Source organism: Poecile atricapillus, chromosome 3 (genome assembly GCF_030490865.1).
Source record: "Poecile atricapillus isolate bPoeAtr1 chromosome 3, bPoeAtr1.hap1, whole genome shotgun sequence".
In the NCBI taxonomy this organism is placed as follows: Eukaryota; Metazoa; Chordata; class Aves; order Passeriformes; family Paridae; genus Poecile; species Poecile atricapillus.
Genome location: NC_081251.1, coordinates 104,324,907 through 104,350,346, shown reverse-complemented (window position 1 = coordinate 104,350,346; position 25,440 = coordinate 104,324,907). Strand labels below are relative to the sequence as shown.

The 25,440-nt window shown below is 45.6% G+C and overlaps 1 protein-coding gene across 1 annotated transcript in view; it reads right to left on the bottom strand.

Moving 5' to 3' along the window:
- Positions 1-24,470, bottom strand: part of SYNDIG1 (synapse differentiation inducing 1) — a 49,014-nt gene extending 24,544 nt beyond the window's left edge. Inside the window, exons 1-3 of the mRNA XM_058834522.1 lie at positions 24,317-24,470; positions 14,193-14,758; positions 6,221-6,358 (exon numbers count right to left, since the gene is read on the bottom strand). Coding sequence (XP_058690505.1) covers positions 6,221-6,358; positions 14,193-14,672 — 618 coding nt within the window. The 5' untranslated portion in view covers positions 14,673-14,758; positions 24,317-24,470. The remainder of the gene's footprint in view (positions 1-6,220; positions 6,359-14,192; positions 14,759-24,316) is intronic.
- Positions 24,471-25,440: the final 970 nt, after the last annotated feature.

Sequence of the window (25,440 nt, the reverse complement as noted above, 5' to 3'; positions counted from 1 at the left end):
CTTCTTCAGATGACTCCACCAGACAGGACTCAGAATGAATTTGTGACCACTCCAGGCACTTCCAGCTTAGTGGCAGCTGTGGACTGAAACAATCCTCACATTCTCATAAAACTGTGACATAACAAGTCAATCACAAAGCAACAAAAAGTAACAGCAGGATGAAGACGGTGCCCTCCTGGCATCAGGATATTTTATACCCTCGCAGTGTGACTATATTTACACATCTCTGGGGCTGTATCTGGCTTAGCGAAATGCATGAGGCATAAATAACCAGCAAAGAAAAATTCATGTACAATATTTGTTATTGTGCAGGATGCTCTTGAAAACAACAACAAAAAAAAGATCCCTCATCTCCTCAAATACTTCAAGTTGGTCTCTCTCCTATCTCAAAACTTCCTTGTAATTAAACACCTGCATAATGAATTAAACTCTCCAGGGAATGTTATTTGCCAGCTACTTTTTCAATTATTTAAAATTAGCTTAAGGGCTAAAGCAATCAGGTCATTCATTAATTTAATTCCTTTTTGTAGCTGTACTTCGTGACTTGGAAATAAAACTACAAGATCAAAAGGACAAAGAGGAATGAAGAGGAAATTATACAAGACACTTATAAAGTTCCCTGGCCCATGACCTCACCCAGGATGCACAGTCTCTGCTGGTACACAACACATTCTAAATGGCCATTTTCTTGTGCAGACGAACACTCCTCTGGGGACATCTACCCAAAGGGAAAAGTTGGCAGCAGCAACATCCATGCACACGCAAAGCACTGGCTGGCAGCCACCTCCCACTTGGAAAGATGAGAACTGGAGATGCTGGTAATCCATCAGCCCCACTTCAGAGTGGCTACCTTTGTCTGTGGAATTGCCTGGGGGAAGAAGGGAAGAGATCCTCTTTTACCCAATCCAGGATTAAGCTTTCCTCTCTTCTCCCAAAGGACCAGAAGTTGCAAACTTCATGATGTGTTAAACCACACCATAAGCTTTTTGCAGAGATGTCACCCAAATTCCCTTAATCAGAGACCCTTAATCTATTTCTGAGCTACTTTTCCAAGCACAGGAAAGCCAGCACTCTCACAGGGTGACATATGCACCTGGCTCCTTCAGCAGGCAGCTTCTCTCTGTGTCGTGGCTGGGAACAGAAGCCTTGCTATTTTATCTTCTGCCTGGCAAATCTGTCACCTGCCCGACGGGAGTAAGGGGAAGAGTGTGAGCCAGCAGCCAGCTGTGACCTTCTGCAAGAAGTCCATGGCCTGGTGATCTCCCAGGGCCAGGGGTCTCATGTGGGCACAGTGGCCACACCATCAGCACTGCGCCATCTCAGCAAGATAGTGGCACAGAGTTCTTCTAGGACAACTTCTGCTGCAAAAGACCTTTGCAGCTCCTTGTGAGGAGGAGCTCAACTTATTTTCACTCATTCCTTGCACAAATGGGTTTAATTGTTTTAATCACCATCACCAAACCAACATCACCTTTTGCAGCAGAAAAACCACAACAGTTCAGAAGGGTAAAAGAGCATCGGGGTGTGCCTGTACTCACATGCACAGAGCTGGACAAAGAACTCAGGGATTTGCTTCCTGAGTGAGCAGCAGAGAGAGCTCAAACCTTCGTGTGACTGTCAGCAGAGACTGGGCTGGGCAGCCCCAGAGTACACCCAGTGTTCTTTACCCAATCTGTGTGACTCAAAGCAACAGCCCTGCTTAAGCAAAAGAATTGTGTGGCTTGGTATCTGGTCCAAGACAGCAAAACAAAGGCCTTTTATTTCCATTAAAGCTCATCATCTTTAGACAGTTCTTTTGTCCAAGCATTACTTGGACCAAGAAATAATGCAGTGTTGAAAAATCTCATGAAAATGCAAAAGCCTCCTGTCTGCTTCGATAGCATTGCTTCAGCTTTGCTGACCAGCATATCCTGCAAGTATAGATCTTGGCATGTCACTGCCAAGTAAAGAAAAATATCACATTTTTTGTTTTTCTTTTGCCTTTTCTTCCTTGATATAAGAGGTTGCTGCATCCCCTGTACAAAAATAAGCTCCTGGCTATGTGTCAAGCTCTTTATAATAGACCATATTCATTTTTTTGATGCAGTAAAGTGAGACAGAGAGGAAAAAAAGCAGGGTGGATGGAAAAGAGCAGGGTATCACCAGCCAGTCTGGTGGAGTGTGGCACATCATCCTCCTGTTCTGTCTCCTTGCTTCCCCTGTTGATACGAGGACTATGGGCCACCTTTCTAAGGAATAAACAGCAGATAACACTTGGCTGCTATTTCTCTATCCTCTTCTTTTGAAGCTGGATGTCAAAACCTTATGCCAGAAAAGCAAGGACAGGGAAATCCATAAATGTATGCTGAGCACTGAAACTCTGATAAAAGCTAGAATTCACATTGTTTGCTACATGAACATTCTTTCCTTCTTCTCCCCGGTGACTACTAAAATATGTCAAAATACAGATTTTATTTTTTTTTTGCCCCTGTCTCTGAAAACTGGATGAAAAGTAACCAAATATTTCAGGAGTTATCACAAAGAAAGACAAGCCACTCTTTTTTCCCCAGTCACGTATACCTTGTTTCCTTGTGAAAACTGTAAAAAATCCTTTACCCAGTGAGACATTGCGAGCAAATAATTACAAAGCTTTGCCTCCCTGCATCTCCCTGCGAGGGAGGTAATTACAGCAGGGAGTCAGCGCAGCAGACAGGGAGCGATTGCTCCCTTGTGCTCGGAGTGCAGTGTGCTGCCTGGCAGGTCTCACCTGCTGCCGGGGGGAACGGAGGGCCTGGAGGCTCTCTGAGAACCTGAGCAGGTGGAGAAGGGTGCAGAGGGATTTTTTTCAGGTGTGTGTCTATGTCAGTGACACAGGACCTTGGAGGGAGGTGTTCTGCACGCTCCTGTTTCTGCCTGTAAGGGAGCAGGCACAATGTGAAGCTCATTCATACCATCAAAGGCTCTGCTCCCTCATAATGAATTTCTGTTTACAGTAGAGAGGGAAATGTGTGACATGGTATTGCCCTCTTTCCTAAAAATAAAACCAGGGAGAAAAAGAGGATTCATGCAAGACCTTTCAAGACTGCTACCACCACCCCCAGCCCAAGCAGAAAGCCTGACAGCCCCTGAGAAATCATCTGACAAGTTCAGTGGTAAACTTGACAAGACAAAAAGGATATATTTTTAAAGTTCTTTCTTTGATTTATGAGGCTTCACACTTGCCTACAATCTACAAGGCTAAAAATATCTTTGGAAATAAAAACTGAGGAACTTGTAAGACTCCAGAGGGTGGAGATTTATGAAAAAAATAAATATAATGAGGTGGGTTTTTTTGATCACACACTGTTTGTGAGGAAGAGTTTTTGGTGAAAGATCATTTACTTTCCTCTTCCCAAAAGTTTCCTTGCAAAATGCACAAAAAACTCCTTTGACCGAGCTCTTCAGCTGTTGACTAATGAGACAATTCTGGAGAAGCAAATGTGAAAGAAGACAAGATACAGGGCCCCATCCTGAGAGTGGAGCTGAGAGGAGCACAGGACTGGGCAGCTACAGGAAGTGTGGGAAAGACTCTCGTGGGAAGGAAAACACAAATAAAACCAGAAAGGAAATAACTGAACAAGTGGAAAGCACACTGATGGCCTCAAGGCTCTCCATTTTTCTGAGGGAAGATGAAAAGTAGCAAGTCTCAACATTGCTCAGGATAAGATCACCAGATGACATCCTGCTTGGAAAACTAGAAAAAAATACATTTTGGACTTCCATAAAGTGCATTTCTGAATCCACTGCTCCTCCCTGCTGGCTCACCTGTGGACGCACATCTTCATTTCCACCACAGAGGCAGACCCTGTACAGCTGCACCCCTCAATACTGAGGCTCTGCAAGAAGCCCCAGGTCAGCAGCACATTGGCAAGAGACTTAGTGAAGAAAATAAGTCCCACACAGAGCAGAAACATCGCCTACAGGAAAAACTTGGCTTTCATGGAGCACAAACTCCCCCAAAATTCAATCATTCTGCCAGTAAAGAGTACCTCTGCTGTCTTACAGCATCCAACATTGTGTAATTGTTTTGCAGCATGACACAGGCGTATGCATCATGAATGTGCTGGCAGGTGATGCAGGAATAAACAGAGCACCTATGCCTTTGGAATGAGCTGTACTGCAGATACATCTGCTGCAAACAAAGGCTTAAACTTCAAAGGCATCCCACACCTAGAGCAGACAAGATTTTTAAAAGAAAATTCACTGCCAGTGCTGTATACTGCATCAAAGAATCCATTCCCCATCTCTCAATTTCCTATGTGTCACAATTTATTCCCAGATGGCCTTTTTGGTAGAACTGCTCAGAAGACTTCAGAAAACACACAGTTTTCAAGAGCTCAAGCAACTGCAAAAAAAGAGGTTTGATCATGAGTACCAAGAGTTGATCTTTAACTATACTTCTGGCTTTTGATAAAGAAGGGGGAAGGTTAAGACTATTCTTTTGAATTAACAAGTGATCAGAAATGTTATCGAGGAGTTTAAGTTGAACAACCTATATAAATAGAAATCACAAATATGGTTTATGTGTGGAAGTATGAGCTGACATCACTGTCAATATTAGCTTAGCAAGGTGCACGGTTTTGATGGTTTTTACCGTCTGTCTCAGCAAGTTCTCAGCCACAGGAGGTTTGAGCTTAATGTCTGTTCCATTTTTCCCCCAGAAAATGCCAGTTTGTTGGACATGGGGTTTTGCAGAAGAACCACTTTTTCCTCATGTTTTCTCAGGGCTGTGATGGACCTGCTGAATGGGAAGGCAGGGAGAGAAAGGAGCTCCCTGGGAGCTCAGGGAGAGGCCAGAGAGATCTGTCTCTGCTGGACTGGAACAAGCTGGACCATCTTTCTGCAAGAGATTTGAAAACTGAGTTTAAGCATCCACATTCAGCTATTCTTCATCATTATACTAAATCAAAAAACATCCAAGCTTTTGTTTTCAAATGCCAAAATTCTTCAGCATAGTACCAACATTTTTCCCTGTATTTATGCCTTTTCCATCTTTTGTATTCTCCCATGGAAGTCAGAGGTTCTTACAGATGCATACTGGACCCTGGGATCCATTCACAGATGGATGCCCTGGCCTTTATGCACTGGTTCTGAGCACATTTAACTTCTCAGCCATATTGCTTTTTAGTATTAATTACATTGGGGGTTTTTGTATTCATTGGACTGTGCCTTGCTTTCTTTGCTCAGATAAAACTATCTCACAAACAATCAAAACTCAAACAATCAGAACTTGTTATTTTCCACTGGATAAACACTAATTGTCTCAGAGGTTTCCCAGCACAAGACAGACTGTTCACTTGAAGTAAAAAAAAAAAAAAAAAAAAAAAAAGCAGTTCTTTATCTCTTCTTGGTTTTTTTTTTTTTGATCTTGAAGAGTAGGATCCTTCAGATCTGAAGAGCCTGCTCTGGTTTGACAAATCAGCAGGGCTGGTAGATGTTTAGTGCAGGCAGATTAGAAAGACAGCTGAGAGGGTGAATGTGAAGGATGCTGTGGAGCAGAGACTGCAGTTTGCAATAGGCACTAGAGAGAAATATAATCAAATGTTTCCTTGCAGTCACTGATGAGGCTGCCAGTGTGGCGCCTTCTCTGTCACCCTGCATTATCTGCCATGCTGGGAAGCTCAGTAATTACATTGCAGACACTTATGGAGACATACTTGTCGAAACAAATGATGGGCACGAGGTGATTGCAAGTTAAGCAATGTTAAGACTGTCTCGTGAAGGAAACAAACCAAAACACAGCCACTTCTTTGGTAAAAAGACATTTGCATATTAAAATTTGAAAGGAAGAACTGACTGAGCAATTTTTTTTCCGTGGGAAAGGAAATGGTTTCTGGAAAGCAAATTCACATCTGCAGAATGGAAATTATTTTTCTACTCCTGGAATGATATTCTAAATTATCAGCTTGGGACAAGCAGATCTGTTTTCCCAATGGGAAAGCCAAGCGTTTGAGCTATCAAGGGTGTTTTTTATTCAAAAGCCATGTCCACAGAGGATTTTTAGCTGGGCTTATAACCTGACATGGAACATGACCACTGCCAACTAAAAGCTAAAATATTTTGCAGATGCCTTCCTCAGCAAAGTATCTCAAAAGGCAGCCACCACTACCACAGGGACATATCCAGGTGGGGAAGATGCCATCCCCTTGAACTACCTTCCACTGTCCTCGAGAATGGCTGGCAGGAGATGTTTTGACATTACCTCATGGGACAGGTAGAAGGCAGCAATTCCCAGTGGCCAGAAGCAGCAGAGCATGGAGAACACAGTGAGGCCAAGATGATCCCTTGGGGGCATCATCAGGAAGTTGTCTTCACTCTCAGTGTCACTGGAGTAATCGCTCTGGAACAGCAAAAGAGAGAAACACAGGTGTGCTGTTAATGACATTGTTGCTTTTCTTCTGCCATGAGCCAATCCCCTGATCATTTGCCCATTTCTCCTACTCCATCACATCAGAGGCCAGCACGTCTCCTCTTCCTCACTCACTGTGTCACAAACTCCATCACTGTTGCATGAGCTTGAAGCAAGAAAAGACAAATGTAAAGATATCATTGCAAGGAGCTGAAAAGGGACCATGAAAGGGAGGGGCTCTCTAGTCAGATGAACCAGGGTGAATATTTCCTTTCAAAAATAAAGGAGGAGAAGGAGAGGGAGAAAATCCACAGTATTGCTGAGACTTGAAATTGTGCACTCACTGGAACAGGTGAGATACAAAACCAAAAAAATGCTTTTGATTTTCAGGTTTTTGACTGAGTTGTGTGCTGGCATAGTATCTGCAAGACCACCTCACTGATAATTCAAATTGCCTTTTCTTTCACATAAAGATGTAATGGAGAAAAGATTCCTCAAGTAACTTTGATCAAGTGCTGAACTACAAAATTATCAGTGATGCTGCCTCCCAAAGGCCAAGTTACCTTACCAAGTTAAATTATCAGTGATGCTGCCTATGAGTTCCCAAGAGTGAGAGAATAATTCTAATCATAAAATCCTGACCATGAAGACCAGAAGGTTATGAACCAGAAGGGTGAAAAAAAAAAGTTAAAAATCACAGAAAGAAATCCAACAGGAAACGGTACCTCTTAACTCTTCCAGCTCCAACTCTTCCACTCTTTTCTCCTAGCAAACCCTCATTTCTAACATTCCCTCTTATAACAGGACACCTGATCCTGAGCTTACTAAGAAATCTTCTCTATTCAGAACCCTCCCTGACACTGGGATAATTGATAATTTGGCTACCTAGTTCTCTGTCTTCACTTATTCCTGGATCTGCAAGAGCTGCACCCTGACACTGAAGAAGTTGAATATTAGTGTTGTTGAGAAGTCAGAATTACATTCATCAGTTAGCCTTCCCTTCCCTTCCCTTCCCTTCCCTTCCCTTCCCTTCCCTTCCCTTCCCTTCCCTTCCCTTCCCTTCCCTTCCCTTCCCTTCCCTTCCCTTCCCTTCCCTTCCCTTCCCTTCCCTTCCCTTCCCTTCCCTTCCCTTCCCTTCCCTTCCCTTCCCTTCCCTTCCCTTCCCTTCCCTTCCCTTCCCTTCCCTTCCCTTCCCTTCCCTTCCCTTCCCTTCCCTTCCCTTCCCTTCCCTTCCCTTCCCTTCCCATCCCATCCCATCCCATCCCATCCCATCAGTTCTTAGGCACCATTTCCCAAGTTTGTTGGAGAAATCAGGTATTGGAAGGCAGAATGCCACAGGAAAACATCTACACAGGAAGAAAGAAGCCAACCACTCATAACATGCATTTAAGATGCAGTTTCATCACAGCCTGTAAGTGCCTGAGTAGATAATTTCTGATCAGAGGCAGCTCTTTCATTCTGTAGAAAAGCTGAAGTGACTGAAAGAAGAATAGAGGAAGAGCAGACACAAGGTGTAGATTTTTAACAGAGATGGTGATGAACACTTTTATGCAGTTGTAATGGATTTTCTATTAAAAAAAGCCTTTTCTTAAATCAAGACCATAAAAGCTATGTGCTTTACCTCAGCTGAGACATTACAGTTGCTCTGCAGACAGCCTGCCAAGCACACTGGAGATGTCAGACAGCAGGCTCTGCTCTGAACTACAGCTGCCAGTAACCACTGATGGATAATCAGGAAACAGCCCTTTTCCCTTTTCCCTTCAAGGCAACCAATTCAGCAACATGCACACGCTGCATAAAAAACTAATTCCTCATATGGCCCTGTGGGATCTGCCTTCAAATCCAGATGGTCCAGTGGTCTGGTTTGACAAAGACCAACACAATGCTGCTCCAAGTTAATATGTGCTCTGTTTCCCTCCACACAATGCCTGTTCCAGTAACGCAGTTAAGCATCATGACCTGCTCTGACCAGCACTCTGCATCCTTCTGCTCTCCTGCAAGTGTTTTGAGTTCACCTCCATGCAGCAGATGCTGAAGGCAGCAGCTGGATTGGAACTCTTCCACCAAAGGCTGTAGTTTATCACTGCTATGCCTCCACATACTCACTCATCCCTGAGCAGCATCTTCCTGGTAATTTCTTAAGAGGTGATGTCTCTAAAGTCTGTTATTTATTTAATTTTCTCTGCCCATTTATTTCTTTTTACAACTTTGAGTTTTGCAGTTGATTCCCTTTCAGTTTTAAAGGAATTTAAAAGATCCATAATCCCCTAACACTGACCTGCTGAAGGTCCTCTTGTTTCCCCAACTCCCAGTCTAAAAATTGCCCTGTCAGTCAGACAGCCAGCCTTGCAGAATGGGCTCACAGAGGACTCTCCTTGCTTGGAAAACTTTTCACATGTAACTTTGCAACACCAAAATGCAATGGGCAAAAACCCCTGGATGTAGCTGCCCAATCTAGTCTTCCTCCTTGAGCCCAGGACTTTGTGATCACCCTTGTGATGTTTTCTAGACACCCACAGCCAGACTGCCCATAGCTCCTCAGGAACCGGCAACCATTCATTGCAGACAGCAGTGAATGGATCCACACTAAAACAAGCTTGGGCAAGTGGAGTGACCTTTCATGATTGTCCCCTTTCTGCTTCGCAGCTGACACAGCAGTCCTCAAAAAACTGTGCCAAATATCCCTCTACAAGTGACAGCATGCAGCTCATCCAGAGCTCCTGCTACTCACAGGCTGGATCCCAGAGACATCAATGCAGAGCTTCAGTCTGAAAACTCAGGGAAGTGATGATGAGAAAAGGAATTGCCACAGGCCCTGGCTACTATTAACAAGAAGGTGACTTCCCAACCATGCTCTCTTCATCTGGAGCTGGCTAATAGAGGTTAATATCCCTTGTCAGGGCTCAGTATCTCCAGACTTGAGTGACTTCTCCTTCAAAGGAGAAAAACAAATCAAATGCAAAGTGTAATCACGCTTGTAATCTGTTAATAATGTGTCTTTGAAGGAGCTCAGAGATATAAAATGTGTCCTATGGGTAGGATGACTCAGTGCTGTGACTGCATACCTGAGTGCCACACCTCTTAGGAGCTCATACCTGGGCACCACACCTCTGACAGCACATCTGTGCTCTTCTGAGCATATGCCATGGGACAAAACCACAGATAATTACTTTCCCATATTCTCAACACAGCCCTAGATGAGCTTGGGCAAGGTATTTATGGCGCTGTTTTCCTCCATTGCCCAGGTGCAGAACAGAAAAAACACTGTGCACCCAATTCAGAGGAGAGCTGTGGTGGCCAGTGAATTCATCAGTAAAACCAGGCTGCAAGACCCTCTCTTTGCCCTTGTTGCAGAGCTCTCTGAACAGGGAGCTCTGCCATGCTCAGCCCCACAAGGGGTGTTCAAACACGCTTTCTGGATACCTACAGCCAGGGAGGGCTGAGAACACAGCCCAGTGCAGGAACACAGGCTGGAAGCATTGACAGAAAGCATGCATGATGTCATGGGGCTTGATGGGCATAAATCTCCTCAGGGTCTTCTCTTCATGTTACAGAAAATAAGTGTCAGGAGGTGCTTGGGAATGTCAAGAAGAGTAGTTGGATGGAACAGGATCCAAATTCTGTCTCTACAATTTCATGCTCAGGTCCAAAGGATGAGTTTTCACAACAGAATCCAGCAATTTCTAGTGGAAGAAAAAGAATAAATTTATACCTTAAAAGCACTACATTTCTTTTCTTCTTTCACTCACAGAACATTCTATTTATTTTGCATTTAGAGATTGTTTCAGACATTGCTGGGTGCTGGGAAAAAAGTAATAGGGTTTTAAGAGAGAGCTCCAAGGTATTCTTTTATGCGACGTATATGAATAATTTAATTTGCTGCCATGAATAGCTTGGGTTTCTCTAAATAAGCAATCTACCTAGTGGCTAGGAGGGAAACTAGCAGGAGTATAATATGACAAATGCTATTTTTGGATGAAAGATGGCACATGATCTCTAACAGGAGGGTATTTCATCTTGTAACTCATTTCATATTTCACTGCCGCCACATTTGACAAGTTGTCTGTCTATTAGTTGTGGCATATAGAACTCATAAGATATTTATAAATTTTCCAGAGATACCTAAATAGGGAATCATTTGATTTCAGGGATGGGCATGGAAGAGAGAAGTTTAAAGCCCTGACAGAATGTGCAGCCTTCTGTTTTCATGCCTGGTAATTGCTGGAGCAAAGCAGGGCTCTATATGCTAATGAGAGCTGTTTCTGAGATGTTTTTCCCTCCAGACAATTATGATTTTTTTAGGCAGACTAAACAACACTCCACCAGGACCTGAGAAGCACTGCTAGTAAAAAAATCCCAACAAGTAAGTTGGTTAAATGTTGCTGCAGGGTACAACCCTTGATTAGGGTGTCTCCTGCTCCTCTGGTGCATCTCCCATGCTCCTCAGAGTCCTCAAGCTTGGGAAGGGAAGAAGGTGTCTCTTTGCCAGAAACTTGTCCTAGACATCTTGAGTTGGATAGACCCATCCTGAGGAGGATGACAGCTAGCAAACCCTGAAGCTTGGCTGGGTCAGTTCTTCAAACCAAATCAATCCCAATCCCTGTTTTTTTTTTCAGAACCTTTCCCTACTGGAAAGTTTTCTGCCAGAGAACAGCAACCTTTCTGGTTATCAAGAGCCCAACTCTTTTCAAAAAGACAATCATGTCAGAAGCAGTCTGACCTGCAATAAAATTATTTTCTCCATGTGTCTTTCCTGAAAGCATTGCATTGAGATGGGGGGGACACTACAAAGGGAGAAGACTGATTTTTTGGCATCTCTAAGAAATTAAATATCTGTCCTGAAAAACACTAGGCAGGCATTCTGGTATGAGGCAGGCAGTGCCAGGGAGACATGGGGGAAGAGCAATGACTCACAACCCCATGGCTGGTGTGTCTCCCAGAAGGCATTTTACAGAGATGCTCAAGCTGGGAGTCCACTTGCCTTGCAGTGGCATGTGGAGAACAGGAGGTAGCCCTCAGTTTTCAAGATAAAATAGCTCTTCTGCGCAAAGCTCCCCTCTTTGTCAATGTTTCCAAAAAAGGCCTAGTTTATAGAGTTTTCTCCCAGAAAGAAGTGCTGAAGCAGACATGAGCCCTGGTCTACTCTGACGCTCTGCAGCTTCCATGCCTTGATGAGCTGTGGCTTGACAGTCAACGTGACAAGATACACAGCAATGTCCTGTGCCACCCTCAGTGGCAGACTCAAACCCTTGAGGACTCTCACAAGGGGCGAGCAAAATTTGCACCTCTGTTGTGTCACCCTCTTCCTTCTAACTTCTGCTCCCAGTCCTGGTACTCACTCTTTCCCATCCCATCTATTAGTAACCTAAAAAAGCATTTGATTCTTGATAGCAACTGGCAGGGAAAAAAATCCTTCTAGTGGGGCACACTTGTGCTGTGTGATTCAGGCGCTGTTTTTGTGTAGTTAACAGTCTGGCATGCTTCATCACCTACTCAGTGACTGCTTGTCCTTAAGTAGTGTTCTGCCATTCCCAGAGTCTCCACACGTGAATTTAGGTCTCTAATGAAGCTGTGCTCTAGCCAAGCCCAGGAGGCCCTCAGGCATGTGGTCACACAGACACAGCCTCTGCCCACCAGACTCTGTGAACCAGAAGAGCAAAACACAGCAGACAAGGCTTTTTTTCTGGTGTGGTGCTGTCAAATTCATCTCTCCTCTCCTGCACGGCCAGCTGCATCTGCAGAATTTGGACCTTCCTGCAATGGAAGCTACTTGCCATGCTGAGCTACTTCTTGCTGAAAACAGCTGCTCAGCAGGTTGATCCTTTGGGATCATGGAAAAATTCATGGAAAAGTGTGAAAATCATGGTGCTGGTGCACAGGGCTGGTCAGGGAACACAGCAACGGAGACAGACCCTTGTCTCAAAGCAGAGGCTTAAAGCAAAGCAAGCATTTCCAGATAAGGAGGTCCTTATCCAAAAATGCCTGTTTTTCTCCTCCCCTGTTCTTAGTGGAGGAGAAATTTTGATGGAGAGGAAAATCCGTGGGTGGTGTGTACTTTGTGAACATCTTATTCTGAGCACTTTGTACACATAGGTCAAGATGGTTGTCCATACACCTGTGTTTGCTAGCACAGTGTCATCCCAAAGTGTCAAATGAGACAGGGAATCTGTGATTCCAGATTCTCTATACCCCTTCAAGAGCTGCCACGTTTCACCTCAAGAGGTCTGTTTCCAGAGAAACAGGTCAGAAAGAAGAAGCCAGGGAAAAGGGTGCACACACTGTCAGAGCAAGTTACCAAAATTTACAGTCTTGCTTCTCCCCTTAAGATCAGGGGAGGATGAAGTTCTACAGCTGGTTTTTAAGACACAAATGTTCTCTGTGAAAAGCTGATCAAGTTCCTCCAGTACCACTTTGAAGAGGTTTTTTCCTTATGCTGCTCATTTTCCCAGCCTTTTTTTATCTCATTCTCCAAAAGTTGGCTTAAGAATGTTCTTCTTGACTTGAATTAACAAGAGGGAGACTTTTTTTGCTGCCTGAATGTCAAGCCAGATGTGTCAATAACATCATGTGTGCTGCAGTCACTTGTGTCACTACTGCATGAGAGAAACTGGGGCAAAAAGACAGCAACCAGGAATTTTGTTTTGATTGAGGAAATTATACTTCCCACGGTCAATTCTGAAATTCTGTGGAAGGGTGTGATTTGAGCTAATATTCTCACATGCTTCAGAGAGAAGTTTTCTGTCTCCCTGTGGAGGCATTGAATACTGCATTAATGGCATGCACTGGGAAAAACACTTCCCTCTTCCCACCTTATCAATACAGGGAGAAAAGAGAATAAAAGGGAAGTCGGGTTCTTGCTGAATTTCCCCTGTGCTGATCACAGGGTGAGACACTGGTATTACAGGAGGTGAAAATAGAAAATTTAGGGCTTGTTAGGTCTCAGTTCTAACCAAAAATCACAGCAATGGAGAAGCACAACCAGTGTCCCTATCTCAGCTGGGACATTCATGCTTTGAAAGGTATGGCTTTGCTGTAGACAGCCAGAGTGTCTTTGCTAGATTAGGAGTCTCTGACCAATGGTGGATGAAGTTTTCAGATCACTGGCATTATGTTCACCCTCCATTTCCACAAACACTGTCAAACACAAATCCCTGCCACGCTTGGGCTTCTGGTTAAAATTTTAAAAAGGCATCATTTAAGAAAGAATGAAGTTGTTTCCATAGTCTTCCCTGTTACTTTACATTGAGCAATCAATGAGGCATGGGACTCCAGAAGAAAACATTGTATTTGGGTCTAAAAAGTGTTTTGCTCCATCAGAAAAATATAATTTATTTCAGAGTCATGGATTCACTGCAGCTTGAAACCCAAAGACTTCTGTTTCTGCGTTCACTCCAAGACAGAAATGTTTTGTGTTTGAGCCAGTAATTTAAAACCTTCTGCTCAAGTCAGGTGAAGGCAAGAGATGATGTTGGCCTGCTGAGTAAATGGGCTCCATGCAGATAGACAGATGCTCCCAGCCCCAACCTTACACAGCATTTAAGCACATGGCTCTTCTGTTTCTGACCAGCCCCTTCAGTGGCAGAAGGGAAATGCTAAACTCCACTAGGGCCAGTGGGAATTTTGCCATTGGTATCCACAGATCTGGGACCTTACCCAACAAATAAAGATGAGCAATCATTTATTGTCCTAGTTGGAGGAGAAAGTGATACAGCTGACCCAAAAAGCAGCTGATCCCCTGCTGTTCAGCTCTAGGGGGTTGTACACTTAATTTCAAACATGCCCTCCTCCTCCCAGCCTTCCCCACATATCCCAAGTGACTTCTGACCTCTAGTTCCTGGAAATCCTCCTCTTCCTCCACCTCATAGGAGAGGGTGTGGATCTTGATGTCATCCGCGGAGAGGTCGATGAATTTGCTGTCGGGGTACTCCAGGCTGTCTTTGGTGGGCGAGCGCTCCTCGATGAAGGTCGTCTCACAGCACTCTGAGCCCAGGCTCTCGCCCCAGGAGCGCAGCACATTCTCGGAGTAGAGGATGATGTTGGGCCTGTAGTGAGACTCCACAGTCTGCTGTAGCATGCTGGGGTCCAGGAGCTGCTGCACGGGGTCGCTCCTGCCGTTCTCCGCGCATCTCGGAGAGGACAGGCTGCCCGCTCTGTGGCTCTGGTACTGCGGGGTGGGGTACACAGAGACCAGACCATCTCGGCTCTCTGCCACTAAGTTCCTTGTGTTAATTAAACCATTCCTTTTCCCAGCCTCAGTGATCTTACTGTGCATCAGCACGCTGTTCTGCTCAACCAAGCCATCCATGCTGGGAGGTGTCCGAGGCAGTGGGACCAGTGGCCTTTATTTTGCTGTGCCTTAGAGCTCACGCTGGCTGAGTGGCTCCCATTTTCCTGATGAAGAAAGGAAGCAGAAACAAAGGTAAGGACAAAGGCAATGAGTTGAGGGACTCAAGTCAGCTTGTCTTCCCTGTAGTCTCAAGAGAAAACAGAGCCCCATATATGTGCATACCCTGACTTAGGTCCCCAAATATACCCCCACTCAGAGAGGCAAAGAACACCTGCCCCATATCCATGGGATGTAGAGAAGCAGATGAGGTGGAAGGTCTTTGTAGTGACCCGGTCAAAGAATGGCTTTGGTGCCTGCTCCAGCCTCCCATGGGTACACAGCTGTCATCCTGGGGACAACATCCCTTTCCTCTAAATACTTTGATAAGAGATAAGGGGGAAAAAAAAAAAAAAAAAGACCAAACCACCAACAACAAAAATATTTCCTAAAAGAACCATTTTCAGTTCTCAGAAGTCTGCAACTGCAAAAAGAGATGGGCAGGTGCTGCACTCATCTGTCGGTGTCTGCAGCCACCCTTTGCCCTTGGCAAGTGCTTTACTATCCTTTGAAAACCCATTTTTTCCAGCCCAAACACTTTCTCACCAGGCTGCTCATTTTTCTCAGGTGTAGCCAAAGGAAAATGCCTTTTGAAATACTGATGTATTGGCCACAGCAACAGTAAATTCAGGAGTTTGTTTCCGGGCATGAGCATAAAAATTACAGACATGCTACTGGCTTCAAAGTTCTTCATATTAGATCCTCTAAGATCAGGTTAAGATCCTATTAATGTAGGAATACCGTCCCCATTGTGCTGTCTGGAGGAAACCAAGAATGAAATACACAAACACATAAACATATGTAATTTTTTTACTCAGCACTTTCTCTCTGTTTCCCTTTTATGTCAGACAACCTCTAACAGAGGAACATCTAGCAAAAACCTCATATTTTTTCCTCTTCAGACTTCAAATACCTTCAGTGTCTCTTTTGGATGCAAGAGGTATTTAAACCACTGCTAAGAGCTGTTCTAACACTGCCAGTTAAGCAAGAAACTTGTTTAACATAAAGGAGAGCTTGACCCAGAGTGCTGACATGTTTACATTCACAGCACTTGGTTTAACATGTAGAAGCCTCATTTTATTGTCTTGTCAAGTTCAGTGCTTCTCTTAAGTGAACCAGCAGAAAAGCTACAGAAGAGAGAATCCATCATGGTGGGATCCCATGGTGGTTACATGTGTAATCCAGGTAGAAGGAGCATCCTGCTGGGCCTCCAGCTGCTTGACCACAAACCTTCCACTTCTTCCTCCCACTTCTCCCAAAGAAACTATACAAAAGTACATCCCCACAGGCTGAAAATGAAAAACACTCATCAACAAGAGAGTAAATTTTCAGGCTTTGCTCGGTTTCTCCTGAGACAGCTTGGAACATGTAAGAGGCCCCGTGATGTGTAACATCAAACACCAATCCCAAAGCCAGAGAGACTTCACCCAAAAATGCAAACCCTCTTGCAAGCATTCTTATCCCTGCCACCTGTCAAGCACAGTGAAACTGCCAGGAGGAATACGCTACAGATGTAGCAGAAATTAGAGGAAGACTCACAAATCAAAAAAATGCCCTCCTGAGAAATGCATGAAGAGGTCAACATTTCATCACTGCATCAGTGGCTGGAAAACTGGGATCAGGCCTTGCACCTCCCTGTGGTCACATCATTTCAGCAAAGTCTGGCTTAAGCAGCACTCAGGAAAATGCCATTTTAGGGCAGTTTTTTTGAATGCCTTGGAGCTGCATTGTTGCTCATTCCTACCACAGATCTAAACATCTACATGGCAGGTCCTTACCTTCTGTGCATTTAAACCACTCTTGTAAACCAATACTGCAGATTCTGAGTGACACTTTCCCCTTGGTAACAGGCAAAAACTGGGAAAAAACATCCAAAATGAGGCAAGGACAAGACAGGGAGCATCCTTCCCTTACAGAGCTCCTCTGGTAATAGGGATAATCCATTGCTCAGGACATCCTCCCTGGAGTCCCACATAGCAGTGCAGGCAGCATGCCTCAGGGAAGGTCAGCAGGGAGACATGGATGGCAGCATGCAATCAAGGAAAATGGTTTAACCCCAGGTGCATTTTAATCTGTAGCTGGCTGCCTGCCTTACCAGAGCCTGACCCAATGTTCTTGGCCCTGCAAGAGTATTGCTTAATGGGAAGAGGCTGATGAAACACAGGCCTTTCCAGTATAATATTAATTTCTCCAGAAGGGAGAAAGGAGAAAAAAAATAATTATATTAGTAATACTCCTGAAATGGAATCCCCCAGGTTGAGATGGAGGTGTGACATGGTCACGAGTGGTGCTTAGGGTCAAGAGGCAGCTGTGCTTCTGCAGTGGCTCAGAGTCTTTGTCCTGCCTGCAGGGACCCTTTGGACATGGATCTGGCCACTCCACTTTCACTAGGGGCTTTCATGGACATGGCCTGGGCCAGGTTCACGTGCCTGTGACTCATGGGTACATCCTAAAATTAAGATTGTTCCAGGTTTCCAGGTTTCCTGCAGCCCAGAATCCCCAGATGGCAGTGCCAGAGGAGGTAACCCCTGACAGACCACCTGAGGAAACTGGAGGGTGCCTTCTCTGCAGGGAGCCAACAATCAAAGTAGAAAAAAGCTCTCATTACCTATGACCACAGTGAGGTTTCAGAATGATGTTGACAGGAAAATTAAATTCATCAGAGCTCTTGAAATAAGAAAGCCTTTCAGTCTGCTCCAAAATGCAGAGTTAATTTTAATTGGTTGGATTCAGATTTCTTCTGTCTTTGCATGGTTTTAATTGTCCCACAGATCACTCACTGGCACTGAGGCCAACCAGAAATAATTCTCCATTTTCACACTTGAGATTGGAACCAGAAGGAAAAGCTAAGTTCAAGTTGTTAACAGATAGATATATCTAATCAATGTACCAGCCTTCAATCTAATGTTTACTTTCAGGTTAGACATTTTTACCCCTAGTCTACCCCAGTCTACCATAAAAGGTGAGCCCATTAATTATTTTAACCTTCACTCTTTCCAATTTCTTGGATTCCTCCCTCCCCCTTTCTTATTTTAATAAGAAGCTGCAAGCAGTGCCAAGATCTTTAGTCTGCAATGCTGTGGTTTATTAAGCTATCACTCGTGTTACAGCAGAGCCCAGCTACAATGAGGAGCTGCACTGAGAGCCACGCTCTGCTGGGTGTTCTGCAGCCTCCTGCTATGATGACAGTGCCTGACAAACTAATTAAGCAGAGGGTGTGAGACAGAGAAATGCCAGCTGTAGGGAGGGCAGGGAGAGAACAGCTAAATGCTGTGCCCCAGGCTCTAGCAGACAAGGAGCAGAAGCCAGCTCTGTTACTGCCCACCGTCCCAAAACTCCTTTGCTCTCCCAGGACCTGGCAGGATGCTGTTTTCCTCCTTTTTCCAGGGGCCTTTGCACAGCTTAAGGGCTCTTTAGCCTTCTGGAGACCCTTGCCAGGCACCCAATGTCCTGTGTGAATAAGCAGTTGGGAAACTGAATACAAACCCTGTGAATTCTGAACAAGCCATAGAGTTGAAACTTTGAGCTATGGCTGAAAAGCCCCAGCGGTCTCCTCAGAGCAGACCAGAAGGACATTCATCGCCACAGACCAAGCATCACCAGCCCAGCAAATTGGTTTATTGGCAAGAAAACTGGAAGATGAAGGCAAGTGAGGCTGAAGGCAGAGTCCCCATCTGCTGTCAAAGCCTGAGGCTGTACCCTCTGCCATTTCCTGCAGATCTGGCAGGTCATCAGCCAGGAAAAAAGGCTCAAAAACTCGTGTGCTTCTGCATGGGAGTACTGGGTATCAGCAGAAATCTTTTCCCCATGAAGATAGTCAGGAACAGGAAAAAGCTGCCCAGGGAGGTTTTGCAGTCTCCATCACTGGATATTTTGAAGATCCAACTGAATGAAGCTTTGAGGATTGTGGTGTAATCCCAGAGCTGACCTCTCTTTGAACAAGAAATAGGACTGCCCACCTTCTGAGATTCCTTCACCTTGATTATTCACGATTTGAATCCCTCTGATCCTTATAGATTCCCACCTGTCTCCCATGCTCCCCAAAAGATATATACTGTTCCCAAATCCCTGTCACTCTAAATATGCAGAATGGCAAGAAGTAGCAATAGCGACCCTTTGAGCCACCAGCAGAAGCTGATTCAGGCCCAGGATTATCAGATTCAACAAAATGTCCCTGGGTTTGAAGCTGGTTTCCCCTCTGCCAGTGGAGAGAAAGCACAGGGGAGAAAGCTCTTTTGAAGAGAAGTCAAGCTCCACAAGCTCAAGAAGCCCCACATCAAGGAAGGAAGTTGCAAATTTCCTGGCATGAACTCTCAGGTAAGAGGGAGTTTCTAAAGCACAATGCAATAGGCTTCCCATTGGTTTGAGGCATTCCAGACATTTAGAAACTGCAACAACAAATACAGACCTTACACATGAGAGAAATCACAGGCAATGTATGGATCTGGAGTGCTGATTACAAAGTGAAATATTTAACAAAATGAAGGAAAAAAATTTCTTTTCCACTTGTATTTTTCTTCTTTGATTTAGCTGGGCTTATTAAAGTAGGTTTTGTTTTAATGGAATGCTGTATTTCAGCAGCTGGAATTCCTTTTACCCTACTAAGTAAACTACAGGGAGTTTCGTAAGGCAGTGCAAGTAACTCACACTGGGAAAATTAGGAATGCATGCATTAGTGATAGCTAAATGTTTCATTGCTAATAGTGGAATTAAAAAGACCTCCATGCTATTTTAGTATTACCAATATGCAGCAAATCTGCTGTGAGATGTGATCTGTCCTCTTAAAAACGAGGAACTTGGAGAATGGTGAAATGCCCAAGGTCATGTCAAGACAGAGCTGGAAATAAAATCCAGGTCTCTTGATTGCCTGTGCAGAGATATATGTTAAAACAATTACCATCTGCATATCTGCCTGAATAATTGATTGCTTAATTCAGTATCTGAACTAAAGAATAGAGTGGGGAAGAAAGAAGGAATTACCTTGCATTGACCTAATATATAATAATGTTATTCCTGCAACAGAGTATTTCCTTTTGACCAGATGGAAGCATTTTGCCTGAGCTAAAATGAAATGCAAGGTTTCATTTATTTATTTATAATTGAACAAGCTGGCTTTTAATTCACTATGCCTCAAGTTGCCTCCAATAAAAAAAAAAAAAAAGACACCATTCAGACTTTTCTAGCAATTCTCCTTGACATCTTAAAATTTTTCAGCCTTAATTCTTAGTGGGGTTCAGTCTGAACTCAAAACTTTTTTTCATACACTGCACTTTCCAGATAATAAATAACTGACCTGACTAACAGAATCTTGCTGTGGTGTAAATAACCCTGGCTGTTGTGGAAGGCAGCAGTGTAAAAACACCTCGACACCTGTACCACTTCTGGCAATTACTCTGCAGAGTGAAAGCAGTCAGAAGGTCTGACTGTGTTTTTATTACTGTGTTTTCAAGAGGCTCCCCAATACTGCAGACCAGGAGCATCATACAACCCCAAACGTACCCAGCATCACCTGTATGCTCCCCACACCCATTTCAAAATGGGGAGATTTGAGCCATGAAGAGCAATTCTTACTTTAAGACCTTCCAAAAGAACCTTGAGAGTCTCTCCCACAAATACCAGCATCACAGCATTCCCTGGCCCTCTTGGTCTGCCTGCTGGCTGAATCCTGTGCCTCCCCTTGGACATAAAATCCCTGTTTGACTGTGTTTGTGACCTGGCTGGTCTACAGGCAGGAACATCCAAATGTGGTTCCAGGACTGGCCCTACTACCTCACTCCAGTGTCATTCCTGATGGGCAGCCAAGCCCCCAGAGAGCCCAGTTCTTGCACACACCCTGCTCATCTGGCTCCACTTGTTTTCCCACACTGCATGCAGGAAGCAAAGCAGGAAAAGACACTGCCTCACACTTGCTCTGTGTGTAAACCCCCAGTGCTGTGCTCCAGGCTGGACTTGAGGTGTTCCTGAAGCACAGATGGAAAATAAAGAGATGACAGAACAGGAGACAGTGTGGTGGTGCAGACTTGGTGCAAAACAGGAATTTCTGTACCTCCTGCCCCAAGCAAAGCACCCCAGGGCTGTAAGTCACTTTGCTAGAAAAACACTGTAAAATTACTAGAGTCAGTTCATCTGAGCAAGGATGATTAGAGTAAACAGATGCTTCTGGGGCCATAAAATCAGCTGTGCTCCATAAGACCTATAAAAATTGCAGAGGCAGGGCTGTACTGTGGGACAAAAGCTTTACAGAGTAAATGATATAGCCATGGTGAGAGTGGTAGCTGGAGGCAGACAGGGCAGGCAGGGGCAGACGAAGAAATAGCATCAGTGGGGCATAGTTTGACCTTTACAGACCTTTCTTAACCCTACACTCACCCCTCCATGCAGAAAGAAAAATTGAAGTGAGTAATGCTGATGCCTATTAGACTCAGGGCATTGTCTGAACATGAAGAAAAATCCTATCTTCTCTGTTCTCTGTGAGGAGAAGGGATATAGGACCTCAGGGACTTCTGTATGGGAGGCACAGGCTTTGGGCTGGCAGCATATGCACATCACAACCTTGCCTCCATGATCTTGTGAGCCACATGCAGGTGGAAGAAGGGAGATTGTTCTGCTGCAAAGAGCACAAAGATAGGAGCTGGAAGCTGGGTGGGTGACATGGGGACACCACCCTCTGGGAGAGGACTAGAGAAGTCATTGCATGTAGCAGGCAGCTGCTGTGGGAGATATCCTGAAGCAGCACACTGAGCACAGCTGCCCTGCAGGACCAGGCTGGATGCCTTTCCCAGGTCCTTGCTCTAGAAGCTGAACTATGTGATTATGCCCCATCCCTGGAAATTTTCAGGTTGGATGGACCCTGAGCAACCTGAGATAGTGGAATGTATCCCTGTCCATGGCATGTCATGTAGTTTGGAATTACATGATCTTAACATCCTTTGCAACCCAAACCATTTTATGATTCTGTCCTTTAACAAATACCATGTCAGAGTGCTTTGTTCTCCCTGGGGATTTTTAAGGTATCTCAGCAGTCAATCAAAGCACACAAACCCCAACAAAATTCCACTAGAATTATGCAAACTTGGAGTGAAGAGTCAGCTCATTCTTCTTGTGCCTCAGTGAAGCCTCAAAGCATAAGGACAGAAATACAGCACGGATTTGGAGAGTTATTGGTAAATGAGGGAACTTTGCACATTCAGTTTTTATAGAGACACACAAATAAACATCCATAGGGATGCCAGGTATAAAACTGGCACTGCTAAAGGCATGCATGGACACACCACTCATGCTCTGCACCACTGCTTCAAAATGCAGTCTTTGCTTGTGCAGTGAAAACAAACAGTTTGTCACTCTTCTGATTTTACACCACCAAATTCAAATCACAGAATCTTTTGATTATTAGGTGCTACAGGTTAGACCAGCTCCATGTGAATCCTCAGGGTCACAGGCACCTACATCTGAAGAGGAGCATTTTGCTGCGACCCCCTTACTCAAAGTAGTTTCCAGCTTTTCGCCAGAGAAAGGGTATTCAGAAACAATTGACATGATAGCTGGAGGATGTGTATTCAGGCACTTACACACAGCCACTATTCATGTTTGTCAAAGCAAAGCCAATGAACACGCAGAGTATTTTTCTCCTGTGCGCACCTCTGCAGTTATTTTCCATTTTTTTCCCCAATTGCACCATGCAAACCATAACCTGTAAAAATTCAAGTCTTCAAAGAGAAGACAACAAAACTTGGATTCTTAATAACCACATATGTAATCTGCAATCTTAATAACCACATAGTGTTAAAAAACTCTACTGGAAGCATTTTACAGCTGTCTGCAGATATGGATTTGCTGTAGAAAGAAAGACAAAAAAAACCTTATCCAAACACATTGCACATTTTCTCTAATACTGTCCTGAGAAGGAAAAGCATTTTTAATCCTGAGAGCATCCTTCCTCAAGTTAAATGTGTTCTGGTGGTGCCTGTGTATACCAGTACTGCATTACATCTGCATTTGTATAAGGAAGAGCCCTGCTCTGTGTGTGAGATTTATTCCAGAGAGTGTGGCACCAATGGTGTGAGACATCTGCCTGCCCGCTTAATGAGAGGAGACTTCATTTAATTGCTACAAATGCATTTATCCTACACACACCCTGGCATGACCTGTAGTTACCAAAACTGCCAATAAAATGTCACCTTGTCCAGTAAAATCGGTCTTTGTCTTAGGAGTGAGGTAATTTGAAATTAATACAGACCATCTACCTGCAGCTACTTTAAAAGATGACAGTTAATTAACTACAATTAAAACTAAGTCATTTAAATGCATGAATGTAGGAAAGTGTATTCTCTGTTCTGACTGCCTTTTAAAATACACAAATATCCCTCTCTATGTGCCAGTTAATGCATCATCTTGAGTTTAAGACCATCAAAGCATCTTTTAATTGTTGCTAATGCTCTATTTACACCAGATTAATATCTAATTAATTGTAATTTGAATATTTAATCTATCTAGAAAGTTTAGATTTATTTTTTTTTTCTTTCTCTTTCATTACACACAGAGGCTACAGCTTCCCTCCAGTGATTTTGAGGACACAGTTCAACAGATTGCTCTCTGGAGCAACTCCTGCCACTCCTGCTCCGTGTTTTATCCGGTGGGGAGGGGGTTATACTCCCCCCCCACCAGTCCCACACAGACCCTTGGACCTCTCCCCCTACAGCACGCTCCTGACTGGGGAGTGCTACCTGTCCTGTCCCAGGAAGGCTTGTACTCCTGGAGTGTCAATTCCAGAAAGCCCCCAGTGCATTGCCAGCCTCTTCCTACTGAAGAACTGACCCCTTGCGGGATGCTTTAGTGATACCCGGATACCTCATCCAGAAGGATGTGGCAGGCAAGGGGGACTTACCCAGTGTCACCCCACTGCTACAGAGAGCGGGGACCACTGCTGTCCCCCTGCCTCAACCATCCCTTTCCTCAACTTAGCTGTCACTGATCTCAAACTAGAGGATGGGAGGGAAAAGAAATTCAGTCCGGCGCCTCTCCGGAGCAGGATAGCGAGAGGAGCGGGCAGCTGCGGCTGCCAGGAGCTCAGCATCATCTCCGCTGCCTGCCCCCTGCTCGGGCTCTGCCCCCGCATACCCCTGCACAACCCCTCTCCCCCTTCCCTGGGCTGGCAGGGCGGACGGGAGCTGGGAGGAAAAGCTCTTCTGCCACAGTGCGCTAGATGGGATTCCTCACGGGGAAGAGGAGGGAAGGGAAAAGGAGAGCCCCGCGCGCACTTTCCTTTCCAATGCTCCCAGTCTCTGGAAAAGCCTCTCCTGCCCTCAGACCCCGCCGGGTAAGACGGGGCATTGTAATTTGGGCTCTCCGCAGGGCATCGGGGAAGCACCTCTGCGGGCGGCCCCGCTCAGCCCCCGCGCTCCCCTGCGCTCCCCCGGAGTCCCTCCGCCGCGGCGGCTGCGGGAGCCGCGGTGCCCCCGCCTCCGCTCCCTGCTCCGGAGGATGCTCCGGGGGCTGCGGCCGAGCGGGTATTTGGCGCATGGCTGCCCGGAGGGGACGGGACCGGGTGGGCTGGGGGGGTCACTCACCTCCCTGCAAGGTGACCCGCGGCGCGGTGCTCCCGCTGGCCGGAGGGGCGGCTCAGCGCCCGGGCGCTCCGCCCGGCAGCATCCCCGCGGCGGGGGCGGCGGCGGGGAGCGGGCCCGGGGCTGCACAGCGCCAGCCGAGACGGGGCTGCGCCGCCTGCACCGCCTCGGCGGCACTGTGGGCTCGGGAGGAGGAGGAGGAGGAGGAAAAGGAGGAGGGAGGGAGGGAGGGAGGGAGAGAGAGAGAGAGGGAGGCAGGCGGAGGGAGAGAGGCAGGAGAACGAGCCCTGCGCGGCAGCGCGGCCAACTTTCCTTCTGCAGCGCAGCAAGAGCAGCCTCCCTTCCCTCCGTGTGTAACCCCCGCCCCGGGTGAGTATGGCAAAACCCTCCCCTCTCTGACCCCCCTCTCCTCCTCCTCCTCTCTAGGCCTTCTTCCCAGCCGGATCTGCTCTGTTCCCCACACACCGGAGCTCAGCGGGCACCGCTCCTCTCGCCCCAGCCCGGCTGCCCCCACACCTTGCCCCGCCGCCGAGGCACTCCGGGACTGCTCCCCCAGCCACAAGGGCACAGCCAGCACCCCGGGACAGCTCCTCAAGAAGATGGGAAAGCTCCAGTAGATCTGCAGAACTTTAAATGTGTTTAATTTTTTAGCGTAATGATGAGAGTGCTGGGCTGCATCCCACGGCATTGAGGGGTGTTCCCCGCTTTCCTAATAATCCTGCGTAATAAGAGTAAGCAGTGTTCATTCACTCCTCTTTCCATTCCCAACAGGCCTGCTAGCCAAGTCATTTGCCTAAAAGCTTCTCAGTCACCACTTTCTAGATGCTTCAACATCCACAGCTCAAAATGCTGTTGGGAAATCACATGTCCCGTTTAGATCATTGCTTCCCTTTGCCTCTACAGGGAGAGAGACACGAAGATGAAAAACCCTGGTGCATTTTTGTTGCCTCTGCATCTCTGGGTTACGGCTTTTTTCTCCCACTGCTTGTTTATCATTTGTTATTCATACTCCCAAAAGAAGGCATGCCAAATCTTCGCTGAAGGAGAATGTTCAAGGTTTAAAGTACATGTTAACTAATTTGAGCCCATCTTAGGGTCTTTCTGCAGCCCTGTTTTCTGCTCTTCCA